Raw genomic sequence first — 20,209 nt, forward strand, 5'->3', positions numbered from 1 at the left:
CCACATGAGGGGGAGGAGATAATTCAGATCAATTTTGGGTGAACTATCCCTTTAAGTTTCACCACAACACAAACAGAAACTGAAACTACACTGAGAAACAACATAACACTGAGAGGTCGTGGTGTGTTCAGGGACATGTGAGTTTTTATGTGAGTCTGGATTCTTCTGTCTGAACATGAACCGGCTCCACGCAGGTCGAGACCTGAACCTGACTCACTGACAGGAAGTCCCTCAGCGAGTCTGTCTGTTGTGACGTGGTCGATCGGCACCGAGTGTCTCACCGTGATGACGTCACCGGCGCGGATGTTGAGCGCGGTGGGGTCGTGGATGTTCCAGTAATCCTTCAGAGCTCGGACCTGCAGGACGCCCGTCGCATCTGAGAAAGAAAGAACAGGCTTTTACAAACACACAGATACAAGGTACAATGTGTATACATATACAGCTCTGGAAAAAAATAAGAGAGCACTTTCACAAATGTTTCTTAAAAGCATCTCTACATGTATGACAGTCATTCTTTTCTTTTCTTTTTTAAACACCAACACAAACACAACTCCTTCTCCTTAATGAGACTCTGATGAGGTCGTCACCTGAACCACATCTGGTTTTATAGGAAGATTATAAAAACCACTGCTGGGATTAAACATTGACATTATCCCACAAAAACTGATTTATAAACTCTTCCTGAGTTAAAATATTCTTGCTGTGTTCTTTAGGAATAAATATGAACATGTTTTCTTTGCATTATTATTATTATTCAAGGTCTGAAAAGACTTGATATTTTTTGTTATTTAGACTAGTTTAGTCATTAGCCAATAAAAGCTCTAAATGACTTTTTTTTTTTTTCAATTTTGGGAGAAATGTTGTCGGTAGTACAAAAAAATTGTAATTTCATTTTACTCAAACAGAGAAACTGATCATTTTGGGAGTGGTCTCTTCATTTTTTCCAGAGCTATATATATATATATATATATATATATATTAGGGTGCATCAAATTTGAATGGGAAATTTTAATTTCAAAATATCAATTTGGCTGGCAATGCATTTTGTTCCAATTAACATAAAAATGACTTTTGCAAAGTTTTGAGGAAATCCATTGAGATTTAGGGGTGCCACCTAACACACAAAGTTTTGTGAAATTTTCGAAAAATGTGCAATTATTTGAAAATCTAATTGCCAAAAAATTGACAAGGAAATGTTGATTACATTGAACTCTTATACAGTAACATGTTCTATAGGGCTATCAAAGTAAAATTAGTTTGTCTGGCCTTTGGGCAACTTGGGCATTTCTCAGAATTCAACTTTCAAAATTCTCCATTCATTTTTCCTATAGACAAAATGAATGGCAGTCAATGGGACATGTTTACGTGGTCTTACCCTGAGTTTTGTGCAGCAGCGATGGATGTCTGACACACATATAAAGTTTTATTGACTTTACTGTTAAACACAAGGGGCAATACTGACACACTTAAAGGGATAGTTCAACATTTTGGCAAATTGTCCCATTGCCATAATCCCTACAGTCATAGCAGTAGGTTCGTTATCTTTATTTGTCGATGCAAGCTATTTTTAGAATGGCCAAGTCGAGCCGTGAGCTGCTCAGAGCTACGCAACGGAGGCTAATGGGATTTCTTGGTTTCCCTCATCAAACTCATCAAATACACAATCCAACAACTCCACAACGCTCTGGTGGACAAGTTGTGACCTGCACATTCACCACGATATGAGATAATAACGGAACGTTACCAGACAGAGTTGTTTTCAAGGGAAATAGACTGCTTGCCGGAAAACTGCTCCTGCCGGGAATGCGCATCAGCTGCTTTGCATGAATTTACCTCTAAAACAACTCTGTCTCGTAATTTTCTGTTATTATCTCATAGCATGGTGAATGTGCAGGTCACAACATGTCCACCAGAGCGTTGTGGAGTTGTTGGATTGTGTATTTGATGAGTTTGATGAGGGAAACCAAGAAATCCCATTAGCCTCCGTAGCGTAGCTCTGAGCAGCTCGCGGCTCTGCTCCGCCGTTTTAAAAATAGCTTGCACCGACATATAAAGGTAACAAACCTACTGCTAAGACTAGGCTATAGGGATTATGGCAATGTGCCAATTTGCCAAAATGTTGAACTGTCCTTTTAAAAGAACAAACCCTCTCTAGTGGCTAACTCACTGACAACTCACAGGGCCTAATGATAAGAGCTGACATTAAAGCAGAAGTAAGTGATATATTTGTGTTAATATAAGTCTTAAATAGTTATATCTTCCGACAGCAATCACTTCTATAGAGTGTTTGGTCTGAAACACGGGTCTGTCAGTCACTCTGCTCTGAGTCGAGGAGAAAACATTTATCGTATCCTACAGTTTTTATCCAATGAGGAGAGAGAACGGCATGCAGGGCTGTGTGTGCAGCCAAGGGACGCCGTGAATGTGGTGACGTAGGGACGAGGACTGTTATGGTGCTTTCAAGGAAACTTGTATTTTTCCGACCGTGAAGTCGTACCAGTTCGATCTGGTACGAGTTCACGGGTCAGAAGTTACGAGTGGCCGTTATAGTGACTTTCACAGGTAAAACAGGTCGGAAAAACACGAGTGGGTTGCCTGGAACGCTACAAAGTCGTAAGTTGTGACTTGAAGCTGTAATTTACGATTTCAAAAGCCTGCCTGGAACGCAGCATTAGCGAAAACGACCGGATCACTCACTTCTGCTTTAACTAAACTTCAATCTTAAAGGAATTTGGTGCAGGATTTGTGGAGAAATACACATGCGTTTTAAGTTTTTTAATGCTAATGGGTGATGAAGCGTTCAAAACCAGAAAGAATGAGCCCGTATCTCTCTGTTGCCTTGAACAGGCTGTGTGCTGCATAATGCGCTGCAATTCGGGGCTTTCATAAGTCTCAAATTTTAGCTGTAGGCTAGTCTAACTTCATCATTCGGCTACAATGATAACTTACCATTACATCACTAGCCTAACAGATGTGCTCGCAAATATACCTATATTTAAAATGTGAATTTAACAACTACAATGCTACTCTCAATAGACATGAGATATCAATACTCTAAATATGACATTGTCTACTCTAGAATACTGTTGATGTTAAGCTTAAAGCAGATATCAGCTTCACGGCCGTTTCGGCTAATGCTGCGTTCAAGGCAGGCTTTTGAAACCGTAAGTTACAGCTTCAAGTCACAACTACGACTTGGTAGCGTTCCAGGTAACCCGTAGCTCGTGTTTTTACCATCCTGTTGTCTGTGAAAGTTCCCTATAACGGCCACTCGTAACTTCCGACCCGTGAACTCGTACCAGATCGAACTGGTATGACTTCACAGGAAGGAAAAACACAAAGTACGAGTTTCTTTGAACGCACCTTGAGTTAGCAGCCCCCGCCCTTGTCAGGCATCAATTGGTCCTCGTGCTACGTCACCACATTCACGCGCATCCCTTGGCTGCACACACAGCCCTTCATGCCGTTCTCTCTCCTCATTGGATAACACTTGTATCCCACAAGGAAAATTTTCTCCTCGGGTTACAGCAGAGCAGAGTGACGGAGAGACTCGTGTTTAGGCTGAAATACTTCATGTAAGTGATTGCTGACGGAAAATAGGACTATTTAGGACTTATATTAACAAAAACATTCCACTGATATCTGCTTTAATAGCTTAGCTAACATAGCTAGACTGTGGTTAGCAAACTGTTGCTATCTAACGTTAGCCAGATGTAATGGGCACCAAATACCCATATAAAATATAAATACAAATATACAAAGACACAACTACAGATATAGTAGTAATATGTAATAAGAGTATACCCAACACAAAAACATAAAGATCAACTCAATTTTCTTGAGCTGGAGTCTTTTTTACCTCAGAGCTCTATGGCGATCATTGAGCACGGATTACCCCTTTATCCAACAAAAACAGATGTGCGGTGGCACCCCTAAATCATCATGTATTGGAAAAATATTTTGCATGTGTTGTTTCTACATATATTGGAACACTTTTAGCACCCAGCCATATCAAAATTCAAAAATTGTGTTTTTTGATGCACCCTAATATATATATATATATATATATATATATACACACAGTGGAAACAGCTTCTAGTGATCATGTGCGTCCAGAGTCAGTGTGAGCACTATAAGTGGTTGACTATTATAACTGATTGTTTATTATTTCACTTCATTTTTTATGCAGAACTTCATCTAAATGCCAGTTGTAGAATTGTTCAGTGAGAACAATGTGAGGAAACGGAGCTTCAGCTGTTTTATTTAATGTTTCAAACATGGTCCAGTTGTTTAAAATGCTTTTCAAGAGGCACCGTGAAAGTTTAATGACTGCACAGATACTGTATAACTCAAACACTGTAGCTACACAATACAGCACAGTAGTGTAGAGCTACTGCCTTTAACCCCTTCTGTTGTCCTCCTGGGTCAAGGAAGGAAGGAAGAAAGGAAGGAAGGAAGGACGAAGGGAAAGATGGGAGGAAAGATAGATGGAAGGAGGAAACAGATTGGGTCAATTGGGTCAGACGGGAAGGAAGGAAGGAAGGAAGGAAGTACTGTAAGGAAGGGAGGGAAAGGGGATTGTGGAAAGAAGGAAGGGAAAAGAAAGGAAAGAATGATGGAGGGAGAGAACAGATTCATTCAAGGAAGGACGAAGAAGGGAAAGAAGGAAGGAAGGAAAGAGCGAAGGAAGGGAAAAAGGATTATGGAAAGAAGAAAGGGAAAAAGGAAGGAAAGAAAGATAGAGGGAGGGAACAGATTCATTCAAGGAAGGAAGAAGAAGGAAGGAAGAATGGAAAGAAGGGAGGAAAGAAGGAAGGGAAACGAAAGGAAAGAAAGATGGAGGGAGGGAATAGATCAGGTCAATTGGATCAAAAGAGGAAGAAAGAAGAAGTAGGGGGGAAGGAAGGAAGGAAGGAAGGAAGGAAGGAAGGAAGGAAGGAAGGAAGGAAGGAAGGAAGGAAGGAAGGAAGGAAGGGAACAAATTGGGTCAATGTGACCCAGAAGGACGACAGGAAGGTTAACGTTGTTGCCTCCTGTCTGTCCGTAGTGCAGATCACTAACCAGCTGCAGCTCGGCCGTGACTTATTTCTTATTTTTTACTGAACATGAACTGCACACACGTTGCCTAGCAGCAGAAGCAGACGTCCTGCAAGGAATCATGGGAGTGAGAAATAAAATAAATACACGTACAGTTGTTTTTAAATAGGTTTTGCACATGTTTTCATTCATAAAATGACCCAAAATGAACAGTATAGGCGGATTTATTGATTCCTATGATTCTGTCCCAAGCCTTTTGATCCATATTCAGGGTTCCTACAGCTTAAGCCAAGTTACATTTAAGACTTTTTAAAACTTTTTTAAAGCCACTTGAAATGAAATTTAAGACCGACTTCATAATAAACACAAATGCAGAAAAAAGAAAAAAAAACACCACATCAATTACATAGGGTTATAGGGACAATTTTACCCACTTTCCTCTGTGATCCAAGGTAAAGTGACTGCTACATGAACATTGGATTGTGTCTCTTTCCAGCTGTCCTTTCAAAATAAATGTCTCTTTCCAGCTGTCCTTTCAAAATAAATGCATAAAAAGTCTGAAAAAAAAAAAAATCACTGACTCGGGAGCTGGTGGCGGTTGACGGCCGCCACTAACTTCTCTATGTCGGAAAGTTACCAATTATTTAGAGATTTGAGACTAATTACAACCATAAAATACCACTTACCAAGTGTTAACATTTTTAAGACCTTTGAAAAATTGATTTAAGACATTTTAATGCCAATTAAGGCCTTGTTTTTAGATTAATGAATTCAATGCCTTTTAAGACTTTTAAGGATCCGTAAGAACCCTGGTATAGGCGGTTAATGACTATATCTGTGATCAATATAATAAGCCGTTTCCACTTATTGTTTGTAATGTTTCATATCTGTAACGTTTCAAAACTGAACATATCGCTCTGTTTTTAAATGTTGATCAATCCGCTGCAGAAAGTAGTCCCTGACAAACTGCTGGTTTGACAGAAGCTGCAGCTGTCTGAGCCTTTCACAATAACAACTAAATAAAAGGAAGGAAAACTGAAATGTAAAGACTCTCATGCAGTGACAACGCTGCTGTTGTAAAAAGTTAACGCACATCAATAATTAATCCACTCCTTCATCTCCTCCTCCTCCTCCTCCTCCGTAAACAAACCCCGTCTCTCCTCCATGTTCACAACACAACCGCTCATTATTCCCTCAGTCTGTTCCCACAGGGACTTCAAAAGACGGCAGGATTACAGAGTACAACACACACACACACACACACTGTACACACACACACACACACACACACACTGTACACACACACACACACACACAGCTCTGTTAAACTCCAGCGTCTGCTCTTTGAAGCTGTGAGCGAGTTTATCGTTGCCGTTGGTTACATAACGCCGCCGCCACATCACATGTAGAAGCAGCGAGTCATGTGACCTGCTGGTGGTGGTGGTGACACACAGGTGAGACTCAAACTGTCCCAAAAAATATAAAAAATAAAAATAAAAGAAACAGTATAATTATATTCTAAAGTTAAAAAACAGGACGTGCTCTTCAAAAAAGAAACTTCAAAATAAAATCCACTTAAATCTAATTTATTTGGGTTAAAAATAAAAGCGCGGGGAAAGTTTTTGATGTTGTGTTGCTGTGTCTGCTGCTGAACTCAGTTATTTATGTTTCGGCGTCGGGTTTGTTTATTATGAAGCGACTAGAGAGAGAGAATAATTCAGCTCAGTCCTCATGAACGAGACCGATGCTGCCTTCAGGTGCTGTGGGACAGATGGTAAATAATAAAATGGAAAATAAAGATGGTGGACACACAGATTCAGACTTGTTACTTGAGTAAAACCATAGATATATACACGACACGTGCGGCATCTACGTGTATATAGTATCTATGCAGGGCCGTTGCTAGGAATTCTGGGCCCCCTTAAAGAATACTAAAGTGGGCCCCTCCCCCTAACTTTCCAGTTTTTTTTCTTAGACTACGTATGTATTATCATTTTTTATTTAGCCTACTTTGTTTTGATGCTAATGCAGCATTACACTGCAAAAACCCAAGTATCTTAGCAAGAATATTTGTCTTATTTCTAGTCAAAACAAATCTCATTATACTTAAAATAAGACACATCATATTAAAAGTAGCTTGTTTTTAGACACTTTTTACTTCTTTCAAGCAGATTTTCACTTGAAATAAGTAGAAAAATTACAAGCACAAAAAACCTGCTTTCACTGGCAGATTTTTCTACTTATTTCAAGTGAAAATTTGTTTGAAACAAGTGAAAATGATCTAAAAACAAGTTAATTTTTAGGTTATGAGTCTTATTTTAAGTGGAAAGAGATTAGTTTTGACTAGAAATGAGACATTTGGACAAGAAATAAGACACATTTTCTTGGAAAGATGTTGAGTTTTTACAGTGTACTATGAGTATTAGTCAGGGTCTTATGCAGAATAAATCAGTCATACAAAGATTAGACTACTGGGGTTTTTTATGGGCCCCACTGGGCGCTGGGCCCCTAGAATTATCATCACCTCTCTCCCCTATACAACGGCCCTGCACCTATGGGGTTAAACGATCTTGGATTGCCTAGTTCATCTCTTACAGCAAGAAGATGAATGATCAAAACTCAAACGGTAAATATTAATATTCATGGAGATTTAGCACTGGCTATTTGGCTAGCTTTTTAAAAGTGTTTTTTTTTACTGTACATGCACGCATACATAAAGTGAATAGCTGCCATAGCAGTAAGTTTGTTACCTTTATTTGTCGGTGCAAGCTATTTTTAGAATGGCGGAGCAGAGCCGTGAGCTGCTCAGAGCTACGCTACGGAGGCTAAAGGAATTTCTTGGTTTCCCTCATCAAACTCATCAAATACAAAATCCCAAAACTCCAAAATGCTTTAGTGGACAAGTTGTGACCTGCACATTTACCACGCTATGAGATAATAACACAACGTTACGAAACTGAGCCGTTTTCGAGGTAAATACAGGATAAATACAGAGTCTGCTTGCTGAAAAACTGTCCCTGAAGGCAACGCTCATCAGCGGTTTTGCATGAATTTCCCTCTAAAACAACTCTGTCTGGTAATGTTGTGTTATTATCTCATAGCGTGGTGAATGTGCAGGTCACAACTTGTCCACCAGAGCGTTGTGGAGTTGTTGGATTGTGTATTTGATGAGTTTGATGAGGGAAACCAAGAAATCCCATAATGAGCCTCCGTAGCGTAGCTCTGAGCAGCTCACGGCTCTGCTCCGCCGTTCTAAAAACAGCTTGCACCGACAATTAAAGGTAACGAACCTACTGCTGCTATGACTATAGGGATTATGGCAATGGGCTAATTTGCCAAAATGTTGAACTATCCCTTTAACAAATCTTGCGTTGCTCGCCGCCATGTTGAAAAGGTCAAGGGTTATTCTTCCAACTGTTTTATGGGTAAAGATACTTTAGTTTGAAGTGTAAGGGAAGTAGGAAGTAGACAGGAAGGTGTGTGTGTGTGTGTGTGTGTGTGTGTGTGTGTGTGTGTGTGTGTGTGTGTGTGTGTGACCTCTGACCTCTCAGCAGCTGCTTGATGTCCTTGCTGGCGTGCGACGTGGTGAACTGGTTGACGATGTCCAGCGCCGTCTGGTTGTAGGTGTTACGGATGTTAACGTCCACTCCAGCCTGAAGGAGAGAGGAGGAGAGGAGAGGAGGAGAGGAGGAGAGGAGGAGAGGAGGAGAGAGGAGGAGAGAGGAGAGGAGAGGAGAGGAGAGGAGAGGAGGAGAGGAGAGGAGAGAGGAGAGGAGAGGAGGAGAGGAGAGGAGAGGAGGGGAGAAGAGGAGAGAGGAGGAAAGAGGAGGAGAGGAAGGGAGGAGAGAGGAGGAGGAGAGGAGAGGAGAGGAGGTAGGGGGAGAGAGGAGAGAGGAGGAGAGAGGAGAGGAGAGGAGAGGAGAGGAGAGGAGAGGAGAGGAGAGGAGAGGAGAGGAGAGGAGAGGAGGTAGGGGGAGAGAGGAGAGAGGAGGAGAGAGGAGAGGAGGAGAGGAGAGGAGAGGAGAGGAGAGGAGAGGAGAGGAGAGGAGAGGAGAGGAGAGGAGAGGAGAGGAGGAGGAGGAGGGGGAGAGGAGAAGAGGAGAGGAGAGGAGAGGAGAGGAGAGGAGAGGAGAGGAGAGGAGAGGAGAGGAGGGGAAAGGAGGAGAGGAGAGGAGAGGAGAGGAGAGGAGAGGAGAGGAGAGGAGAGGAGAGGAGAGAGAGGGGAGGAGGGGAGGAAAGAGGAGCGGAGGAGGAGAGAGGAGGAGAGAGGAGGAAAGAGGAAAGGAGGACAGAGGAGGAGAAAGGAGGAGAAAGGAGAGGAGGAGGAGAGAGGAGGAGAGAGGGGAGAGGAGAGGAGAGGAGAGAGGAGGGAGAGAGGAGGAGAGAGGAGAGAAGAGGAGGGGAGGAAAGAGGAGGGAGAGGAGAGGAGGAGAGCAGGGGAGAAAGGAGGAGAGGAGAGGAGAGGAGAGGAGAGGAGAGGAGAGGAGAGGAGAGGAGAGGAGAGGAGAGGAGAGGAGAGAGGAGGAGAGATGAGGGGAAAGGAGGAGAGGAGGAGAGAGGAGGAGAGGAGAGGAGAGAGGAGGATAGAGGAGGAGAGGAGAGGAGAGGAGAGGAGAGGAGAAGAGGAGAGAGGAGGAGAGGAAGGGAGGAGAGAGGAGGAGGAGAGGAGAGAGGATAGGGGAAAGGAGAGGAGGAGAGGAGAGAGGAGGGGAAAGGAGGAAAGAGGAGAGGAGGAGAGAAGAGGAGAGGAGGAGGGGAGGAGGAGAGAGGAGAGGAGAGGAGAGGAGGACAGAGGGGGAGAGAAGGGGAGAGGAGAGGAGGAAAGAAGAGGAGAGAGTAGAGGAGGAGAGAAGGGGAGAGAGGATAGAGGAGGAGAGGAGAGGGGGGAGAGGAGGAGAGAGGAGGGGAGGATAGAGGAAGAGAGAGGAGGAGAGGAGAGGAGAGAGGAGGGGAGAGGAGAGGAGAGGAGAGGAGGGGAGAGGAGAGGAGGAGAGGAGAGGAGAGGAGAGGAGAGGAGAGGAGAGGAGAGGAGAGAGGAGAGGAGAGGAGAGGAGAGGAGGGGAGAGGAGAGGAGAGGAGGAGAGAGGAGAGGAGAGGAGAGGAGAGGAGAGAGGAGGAGAGGAGAGAGGAGAGGAGAGGAGAGGAGAGAGGAGGAGAGAGGAGAGGAGGGGAGGAGAGAGGAGAGGAGAGGAGAGAGGAGGAGAGAGGAGGAGAGAGGAGAGGAGGGGAGGAGAGAGGAGAGGAGGAGAGGAGAGAGGAGGAGAGAGGAGGGGAAAGGAGGAGGGGAAAGGAGGAGAGAGGGGGAGAGAGGAGAGGAGGAAAGAGGAGGGGAGGGGAGGAGAGAGGAGGAGAGAGGAGGGGAAAGGAGGAGAGAGGGGGAGAGAGGAGAGGAGGAAAGAGGAGGGGAGGGGGAGAGAGGAGAGGAGGGGAGGAGGAGAGGAGAGAGGAGAGGAGAGGAGGAGAGAGGAGGAGAGGAGAGGAGGAGAGAGGAGGAGAGGAGGAGAGAGGAGGAAAGGAGATAGAGGGGGAGAGGGGGAGGACAGAGGGGGAGAGAGGAGGTAAGAGGAGAGGAGGAGAGGAAAGGAGGAGAGAGGAGGGGAGAGAGGATAGAGGAGGAGAGGAGAGGGGGGGAAAGGAGGAGAGAGGAGTGGAGGATAGAGGAGGGGAGAGGAGGGGAGGAGAGAGGAGAGGAGGAGAGAGGAAAGGGGGAGAGGAGAGGAGAGGAGGGGAGGAGAGAGGAGAGGAGGGGAGGAGAGAGGAGGAGAGAGGAGGGGAAAGGAGGAGGGGAAAGGAGGAGAGAGGGGGAGAGAGGAGAGGACGAAAGAGGAGGGGAGGGGGAGAGAGGAGAGGAGGGGAGGAGGAGAAGAGAGAGGAGAGGAGGAGGAGAGGAGAGAGGAGAGGAGAGGAGGAGAGAGGAGGAGAGGAGGAGAGAGGAGGAAAGGAGATAGAGGGGGAGAGGGGGAGGACAGAGGGGGAGAGAGGAGGTAAGAGGAGAGGAGGAGAGGAAAGGAGGAGAGAGGAGGGGAGAGAGGATAGAGGAGGAGAGGAGAGGGGGGGAAAGGAGGAGAGAGGAGTGGAGGATAGAGGAGGGGAGAGGAGGGGAGGAGAGAGGAGAGGAGGAGAGAGGAAAGGGGGAGAGGAGAGGAGAGGAGGGGAGGAGAGAGGAGAGGAGGAGAGAGGAGAGGGGGAGAGGAGAGGAGGAGAGAGGAGAGGAGAGGAGGAGAGAGGAGAGGAGAGGGGGAGAGGAGAGAGGAGAGGAAGGGAGGAGAGAGGAGGAGGAGAGGAGAGAGGATAGGGGAAAGGAGAGGAGGAGATGAGAGAGGAGGGGAAAGGAGGAAAGAGGAGAGGAGGAGAGAGGAGGAGAGGAGAGAGGGGTAGGGAGGAGAGGAGAGGAGAGGAGAGGAGAGGAGAGGAGAGGAGAGGAGAGGAGAGAGGAGAGGAGAGGAGAGGAGAGAGGAGGACAGAAGAGGACACAAGGGGAGAGATGAGGAGAGAGGAGGAGAGAGGAGGACAGAGGAGGACACAGGAGGACAGACGTTACAGAACTCTGCAGCACTTTTCTCTCTGGGCTTTGTTAAAGATTGATCTGAGGTTGCGTCAGCGTCGGCGCGGAGCTGAAATGGGAACGCCGCTGCAGGGAGAAGACGAGTGAAGCCGCAACGTCACTTTGGGAAAAACAACGAGCGACAACAAAACACAAGACGAAGACGAAGACAAAGACGTCCCAGTTCCAACAGAACGGCCCCTTTAATGTGAAATGTGTGAAAATAAGAGATGCACAATAACCTGGTTCAGCTGTGCTAAGTTCACTGACTGATTTAAGTTTTAAAAGTCTAAGAATAAAAACAGTTTCTAACACAACAACCTGGTTCATCATCAAAATCTAATCAAACTAAACTAAAAAAGGAAAAAAGGAACTATTCCCTCGTGTCTTCAACACGTTGGTGGAAGAGAGAGAGAACTCCACCACCGCTGCAACTCATGGTGTTAGCTGCTGATGTTAGCTGCTAATGGTAATGTTAGCTTCTAATGTTAACTGTTACATTAGCTGCTAATGGTAATGTTAAAGTTAACTGTTAATGTTAGCTTCTAAGGGTAACTGGTGCTGATGTTTATGTTAGCTGCTGGTGTTAGCTGGTAATGGTAGCTTCTAACAGTTACATTAGCTGCTGATGTTAATGTTAATAGCATTAGCTGCTGGTGTTAGCTGTTATTGTTAGCTAATAATGCAAACTGGTAAAATTAGCTGATGTTAGCTGGTAAAGTTAACTGTTAAATTGTTAGCTGCTAGTGTTAACAGTTTATGTTAGCTGTTGATCATAGCAATTGATGTTAGCCACTAATATGTCGATGTTAGCAGCATGCTATATGCTAATTTAATTAAAAAATGTATTATGTTCTTAGGAGTTTTTCCTCAGGATGTTGTTATGATGCTGTGCAAAGACCTTTGAGACAAACTGGGCTATAAATCAGCTTATCTTGTCTTGTCTTGTGTTAGCTTCTTGGTGGCTCCTCCCACTCGGCTGCTGCTTTTACAGTGCGTTCACTCTGGACACGAGGCGAACTCACTAATTGTGCGTTCACACCAAAAGCTTTCAAAGCGCCCAAAACGCTCGAGGGTGCGCTTACCGACAAGACAGCTTCCAAAAACGGCAAATATTTTCAATATTTTCAGCCGCTTTGGTCCCTCGTCACGTGACTGACGTCAAAGTTCGATGGCGCTGGTCATTGGGGAGCAGAAGGACGTCTCTATTCTGACTGGTTGCTACCGAACCACGTCATAGCTAATTACCCTAAAGTTAAACAGGGCTCAACTCAAGACTCATCGGTGACGCTTTGGAAGCTTTGGAAGCGCGGTGAGTCGGTGACACTGGGCTCTCACTGAAAACGAATTGACTTCTGGCGTTTTGACGCTTTGGAAGCTTTTGGTGTGAGTTGTGGGTTCTCCAAGCGAAGACCACTTCCGCGTTCAAAAAGCTGCAGTTCCCCGTCCGGCCTCTGGGGGCTGGGACCAGAAGGGAGCAACTCTCCATTGACCCCCATGTTAAAATAGCCGACTTTACAGCTTAAAAAAACATATTTACAGCCTGGTACATTTTATTTTTTTGGTCTCTACCGATAGTTTCCATCTCCGTGAACACTGTGGGGGGGTGAATTTTTTTGTAACACAACCGTTTTATTATTGTTTAGGCTTCAAATTTGTGCATAAATTACGTTGAGTGACAGGTTCACAGAGAGTTTACCGGCCGTTAATTGGTTGCTCCGAGTTCAGTGGGCGGGTTCTCAGCCGGCTAACCGCCGCACCTCTCCAAATATGGCAAATAGAATCCACCTAAAATCCAAGATGGCGCAGTTCAAACCCCCTATGGTGGTCTATGGTGTGAACGCACAGTTACTCGCTTTGACCACGGGAGTAAATTTGTGTTTAGTTGCGTTACTTGCGCGAATACGTGAGTACAACGACTTTTACAGACTTCACAGTCACAGTCAGACTTCAGCTCACGATGCCACGTGGACGTTTCACAGGCGACTCTGAAGCCTCCAGCACAACACAAGGTAAAGATAAACCATGTTTTAGAACAGGTGAAGAGGTGAAGAAGTGAAGAGGTGAACTCACGTCCAGCAGCAGCCGAACCACCTCCGTCTTCCCGTACAGAGACGCCTCGTGCAGCGCCGTCCCAGACTTGGTGGTCTTGTTGATGTCGATGCCGGCCTTCAGCAGCAACCTGACACACACACACAAAACACACACACACACAAACACACAACAGGTTCAACGTCATGGCAACAGAGGGACGTGGTCAATGCAGCCGAGTCATGAGCTGTTCCTAATAAACTGATCATATCATCATGAGCTCATTAATTATTCATGAACGCGGCTCCGGCTCATTTGCATGTCTCTGCTGCGATGCCAAAAATATATATATATATATATATATTATTATTATACAGCAGGTTCACACTCAAGTCTGAAGTGCTGACTGTTGGCTTCCACAGCACGCACACACGCACACACACACACACACACACACACACACACACACATAGAAGAGACACACATAGAAGTAAAAGGGATAAAAGCCTTTGAAAACTGGGTCACAGGGATGGTGTATTTCAGATCTCTGCTGCTGGGAATGTGAAGACAAACACACACACACACACACACACACACACACACACACACACACACACACAGAGTTCATGCTCCCTCATGTAAACGTGCCGGCTCAGTGGTTTGGAGCCTCAGTCCGACCACAGCAGCAGCAGCAGCAGCAGCAGCAGCTCCGCCCTCGGCTGCTGCTGCTGCTGCTGCAACATGTACAGACAGAATCACAGCAGCGACGAGGATCAACAGGAAACACTGAGCCACACTGACACACCGGGGAATCAAACTCACGTCCCGCTTCATTAGACACGAGTCGATCGGCTCGGCTCGGCTTCAGGTTCAGACGGACACACAAGCGTTCATGACTCACACATCAGGACTTTACCAACTGAGACCGCAAAACACTCAACTCTTTACTCAGAGTTACAGAACTATCAACACACAGGGTATTATCTGATGTGATAATCAATAAATACAATATATGGTATAGTTTTATTTTGTATGTTTTTATTTGATTTTGTATCATAAGTATTTTACTCTATTTATTGCACCCCGCACTTTCTTTCTCTCTCTTCTCTTGGATTTGTTACTACCTTTGTTACTGTTTTATTGTATATTATGTATTGTATATATGGATGTTTTACATGTACATGGCAGCTGTCATAACTCCCGTGCCCAAGACAAATTTCCCCTGGTGGGACAAATAAAGTTTATTTGATTTTGATTTGATAATCTATAAATACATCATATAATAATCAATAAATACATTTTATGATAATCTATATTATATGATAATCAATAAATATATTATATGATATGATAATCAATAAATACATATAATAATCAATAAATACATAATATGATATGGTAATCTCTATTATATGTAATGATAATCAATACATCATATAATAATCAATAAATACATTGTATGGTATGATAATCTATATTATATTATATGATAACCAATACATACATCATATAATAATCAATAAATACATATGATATGATAATCTCTATTAAATGATATCATGATCAATATATGATTTGAATATCAATAAATATAAGATGCTATATGATAATCGATAAATGTGATACAGGGGTAGAACAGAACGTATGAGCTGGTGTTTCAGAGCTCATTATGGATCGTTTCATATCCACCTTATTCCTGGGGTCGTTACTGTAGAAACGGTTATGGGTGGAACTTCCGGTCAGCACCGGAAGTAGCGGTGAGCCATTGGCTAACAGCAGTGGTTGCTAGCGGTCTTCATTACTGTTAGCGGTTTATTTGAAAGTTGTCACATTGTTTTCTGTTTCTTAGTTAATTCGGTAGATGAGGCAATTCATGTAGTGATGATAGATCGGTTATTGATCCATGGTGGTGAGCGCTCGTAAGAGAGAGACCCCCCGCACACATATGCATTTCTTTATAAAAGAGGAATGTGTTTTAAAATAAAATTATTCTGAGGCAACTTTCCAGAGCTAGCAGATAGCTCGTTGCCTCAACAACTGAAGCAACCAAGTTAACAAGAAGCTAAATATGCTACTGTACGTTATCTTTTTATCTTTGGCCACTTTTTTAAGTTGTCCTCACACCTCACAATAGTAGTAGGCAGCGGTATTATGATATTGTCTCGTTTGAGTTGTAAAAGGTGGTGTTTTATGTCTCTAACGCTCGCAGAAAGTGGATTAGCGCGTACTGTTAGCATGTAAACAAACGCCCATAATTCCCGCAAAGCATCATGGGGGCTAGGAATAAGGTGGATAAATGGTTTTAAAACTACGAGTGGCGTTGGCGTGGAAACCCGGTCATGTGACTGATGATGTCATGTGACTGTGACTGATGATGTCATGTGACTGTGACTGATGATGTCATCTCTCTCACCGTATGATGTCCTTGTGGCCGTTGCGGGCGGCGAGGTGCAGCGGCGTGGTGAAGGCCGAGTCCGACGGCTCCTTCCTCTCTCCCTCCAACAACGCCACCACCATGTTGCTGCTTAGCAACAGCTGGGCCACCTGGGGGGGGGGGGGGGGGGGGGGAGAGGAGGAGGAGGAAGAGGAGGAGAGAAGGAGGAGGAGGAGGAGAGAAGAGGAAGAGGAGAGAAAGAGAGGAGCAAGAGGAAGAGGAGGAGGAGGAGAGAAGAGAAGAGGAAGAAGACGTGAGAGGGGGAGGGGGAGGAGGAAGAGGAGGAGGGGGAGGGGGAGGGGGAAAGAGGAAGAGGAGGAGAGAAGAGGAGGAGAGAAGAGGAAGAAGTTGGGGAGGAGGAGAGAGGAGGAGGAGGAGGAAGAGGAGGAGGAGAAGAGAGGAGGAAGAAGAGAAAAGGAGAGAGAGGGAGGAGGAGAAGGGGAGAAGAGGAAGAAGTTGGGGAGGAGGTAGGAGGAAGAAGAGGAGAGAGGAGGAGGAGGAAGAGGAGGAGGAGAGAGAAGGAGGAGGAAGAAGAGGAGGAGGAGGGGAGATGAGGCCATTGATGAGACAAAGACGCAACTTCTGCCAAAACTCTGCAAACACACACACAGAGAAACACAAACCAACACACCAACACACACACAGCTGGTTGTCGTCTTCGTCTTTGTGTTGAGTTTGTAAAACGCGACATGAAAGTGAAGCCTGATCCTCCAGTTGATCCAAACTTCACTGAGATATCTTTAGAGAGTGTGTGTGTGTGTGTGTCTCAGCTGCTGTGTTGTCGGCAGCTGTTGTGTTTCCACCCAGCTCTGTTTCCTCCTCCTTCTGTTTTTAAATCCACTGTTCAACCTCCTCTACACGATGTTTATCACTATGAGTTAGCTAAATACAACCTACCTGAGAGAGTTAGCATTAGCACAACTGCAACACCTTGGCTACCACTGCTAACAAGCAAACACAACACAAACAGGTGAGAAGTGCTAACAGAAGCTAATGCTAACTGTTCTACTGGACGCTAACTGGTTGTGGCTAGATGGCAAGAGCTGCAGGAAGCTAACGCCCTAGAAAACATGCAATCCTTACTTAGCTGTGCCTAAACCCAACCAATGGCTTCACCTCCTTTTTGCTTTTTTCCCCTATTTTACACCTGGACATGTCAGTTTTACTAAACGTAACCAGTCGGGATTTTTTTTTTTTTTTTTTTTTTGTAACCAGTCGGGATCTCGACGAGATTTGGTAAGATTCTACGTCACTTCCTGCAGCTCATGTAGCTACGCCATCTAGCCACAACCCTCTTCTACGGGATGCTAACTGTGCTAACTGTTCTACGGGATGCTAACTGTGCTAACTGTTCTAACAGACGCTAACTGTGCTAACAGCCTGTCAGTGCCCGACTGGTACCAAGAACAAAATCAGTTCCTAGCGCTTCTGCTTTTACTTTACGGCAGACACCGCGGATACGCACGAAAACAGAGACGTTCTTTGATGAAAAACACAAACACGTCACAATGAATTTCCCTCTGTTTCTATTTCTGATTAAATTAAATTTAATGTAACCTAACCGATCAGGTAGCCTAATTGTAAGACATGTATTTATTATGTAAATGTGGTGAGTCAGCGCTGCTCTTCTGACCAGCTCAGACCTGAAGCTTCACTTTTCATCTAAACAAACTAATCAATGACCTGTCAGTCACTCTGACCGGACCTCTGTCTCCATGGCAACAGTCAGACTCACCTTGACCCGTCCGAACTCACAGGCCAGGTCCAGCGGCGTCTTCTTGGCCTTGTTGACCAGACAGGGGTTGGACTGATGCTGCAGCAGCATCTCAGACTGAAACACACACATACACACACACACACACACACACACACGGCTCAGCTTAGTGACGAGTCGACCAATCAGCCCCCACCGATCACTGATAATCAGTATTGATCGGTGGACTCACCACTTCGTAGTGTCCGTACTGCGCGGCCAGGTGCAGCGGGATGTGTCCGTCCAGAGAGACGCCGTTGACCGAGGCTCCGGAGCGCAGCAGCATCAGGACCGACTCGGCCTTCCCCTGCCAGGCGGCGTAGTGCAGCGGCCGCATCCCTAAACACACACACACACACATATTTATATATAACACACACATAAAGAGGTCATGTGACCGGATGGTGGACGGGAAACAAAATTTGAAACAAAAAGATGAATATTTCAAGATTCCTCAACATCGATTAAAAAATTTACCTTTTGTAAAATTTAACTTGAAAATGTAACTCATGTGTTTTATGGTTCTTTATATAGCAGTACATTTTGGAAACAACTTGAGAACTATATATGATGTAAAACATAAAATCAACACTGAGGGGAAGAACATTATTACTTAATTTGAATTAAAAGAAAAGAAACTATGTACTAGTCAACCATTATATTTTATTGGGGAAATTTCACATCCATAAATGTAAATTTCAGAACTTTTCACCATCATTTAAATTGTTTTAGATTGAAGTTGATTATTAGTTTATGTCTCTTAAGTTAATTACAAACAAGAAATGTCTATCAATAATGAATATACACTCAGAAATTTTCAACCAATAATCTGTCGCAGCAATTATAATCACAATTCTCATGGGATCACGATGTCTGTCACCAAGAAATGTATTTATTTATTTTTTCTATTGTTAATTAGATTGTTCTGTCTCTTGTTTAACTCTTGTTATGGCTGTCATACATGTGTAACTGTACTGTTACTATTGTACGAGAACTTGAGCTGGAATGACTGAATTGTTTGTTGTTGTTGCAACTTTCAATAAAGTTGAACAGAAAAAAATGTATATATTAATTTAATGTGTTAATAAAGTTGTATTAAAAAAGAGGATGTAGTTTTGTCATAGACTCTGTATAAAAGGTGTTTTGTGTTTCAGATGTGTGAGGAATGATGTGTGTGTGTGTGTGTGTGTGTGTGTGTGTGTGTGTGTGTGTGTGTGTGTGTGTGTGTGTGTCTAACCGTTGCTGTCCTTGACGTCCACCGTGGCCTGAGCCTCCAGCAGAGCCGTCAGCAGCTCAGTGGTTCCTGTCAGAGCAGCGTGGTGCAGGGCCGAGAACCTGAGACAGGGAGAGACAGACAGAAAGAAAGAAAGAAAGAAAGAAAGAAAGAAAGAAAGAAAGAAAGAAAGAAAGAAAGAAAGAAAGAAAGAAAGAAAGAAGGAAAGAAAGAAAGACAGAAGAGCAATCAATCAATCAATATAAATGTTATTGTCCCTGGAGGTAAATGTGTCTTGGACAGTCGATGCCTCCAGCAGCTGCATCATAAAAACACAAGACAGACATAACAGCACATTTAATTAAATAACATCAAAACATTTTCCATTCAGTCCAGAGTGTGGACAGTTCATAGAGCAGATATTACACATGCAGCCCTCGTTGCCATGACTACAACCAAGACAGAAATACAGTAAAACTACAAGAAATGTGGTAAATAACTACTAATAAGTACTGATAAGAGTCTATGAAGTGAGTCAGAAAGAAAGAAAGAAAGTGAGATTTAGAGTCGTGACTCCAGAAACACACCACATCACACACTGTCTGCTGAGGGTTTAACAACCTCACATGAGACTGTAAACACACACACACACACACACACACACACACACACACACACACACACACACACACACACACACACACACACACACACACACACTCAGGATAAAACATGGTTCTGCTGTTTAACAACATGATAACACACAGAATTAAAACCTGCAACCAGCTCATAAACAACAACCAGTCTGAACTACTGAGTCCAACACTGAGCTGAACAATGTTTTATTCTGTTTTCTCTTGTTCTATTAACTTGCTCATGTTTTATTTGATAATGTCAGTTTTAAATGTTTTCTATTGTTTCTCATTGATTGAAATAAACACTGATTGACTGGTTGAGAACAGAGCAGCGACTCCGTCGTCGTGTCTCCTTCCTCCTGACGCCTCCGTCTGACTCAGGTGTGAACTCACCTTAAATATAGAAGCTGTGATCGCAGGTCAGAGACCACGTGACACACACACACACACACACACACACACACACACACACACACACACACACACACACACACACACACACACAGACCGCACACAGTACTCACTACTTACAGTTCAGATCATTAAATGTCTCTGCTAAGTT

The 20,209-nt window shown here is 44.2% G+C and overlaps 1 protein-coding gene across 1 annotated transcript in view; it reads right to left on the reverse strand.

Moving 5' to 3' along the window:
- caskin2 (CASK interacting protein 2) overlaps positions 1 to 20,209 on the reverse strand; it is a 74,397-nt gene that overhangs the window by 20,722 nt on the left and 33,466 nt on the right. The window contains exons 4-10 of the mRNA XM_083976550.1: positions 19,037 to 19,134; positions 17,993 to 18,138; positions 17,782 to 17,877; positions 16,026 to 16,156; positions 13,655 to 13,763; positions 8,582 to 8,690; positions 282 to 376 (exon numbers count right to left, since the gene is read on the reverse strand). Of these exons, the coding sequence (XP_083832676.1) occupies positions 282 to 376; positions 8,582 to 8,690; positions 13,655 to 13,763; positions 16,026 to 16,156; positions 17,782 to 17,877; positions 17,993 to 18,138; positions 19,037 to 19,134 (784 nt within the window). The remainder of the gene's footprint in view (positions 1 to 281; positions 377 to 8,581; positions 8,691 to 13,654; positions 13,764 to 16,025; positions 16,157 to 17,781; positions 17,878 to 17,992; positions 18,139 to 19,036; positions 19,135 to 20,209) is intronic.

Source organism: Trachurus trachurus (assembly GCF_905171665.1).
Source record: "Trachurus trachurus genome assembly, chromosome: 8".
Taxonomy (NCBI): Eukaryota; Metazoa; Chordata; class Actinopteri; order Carangiformes; family Carangidae; genus Trachurus; species Trachurus trachurus.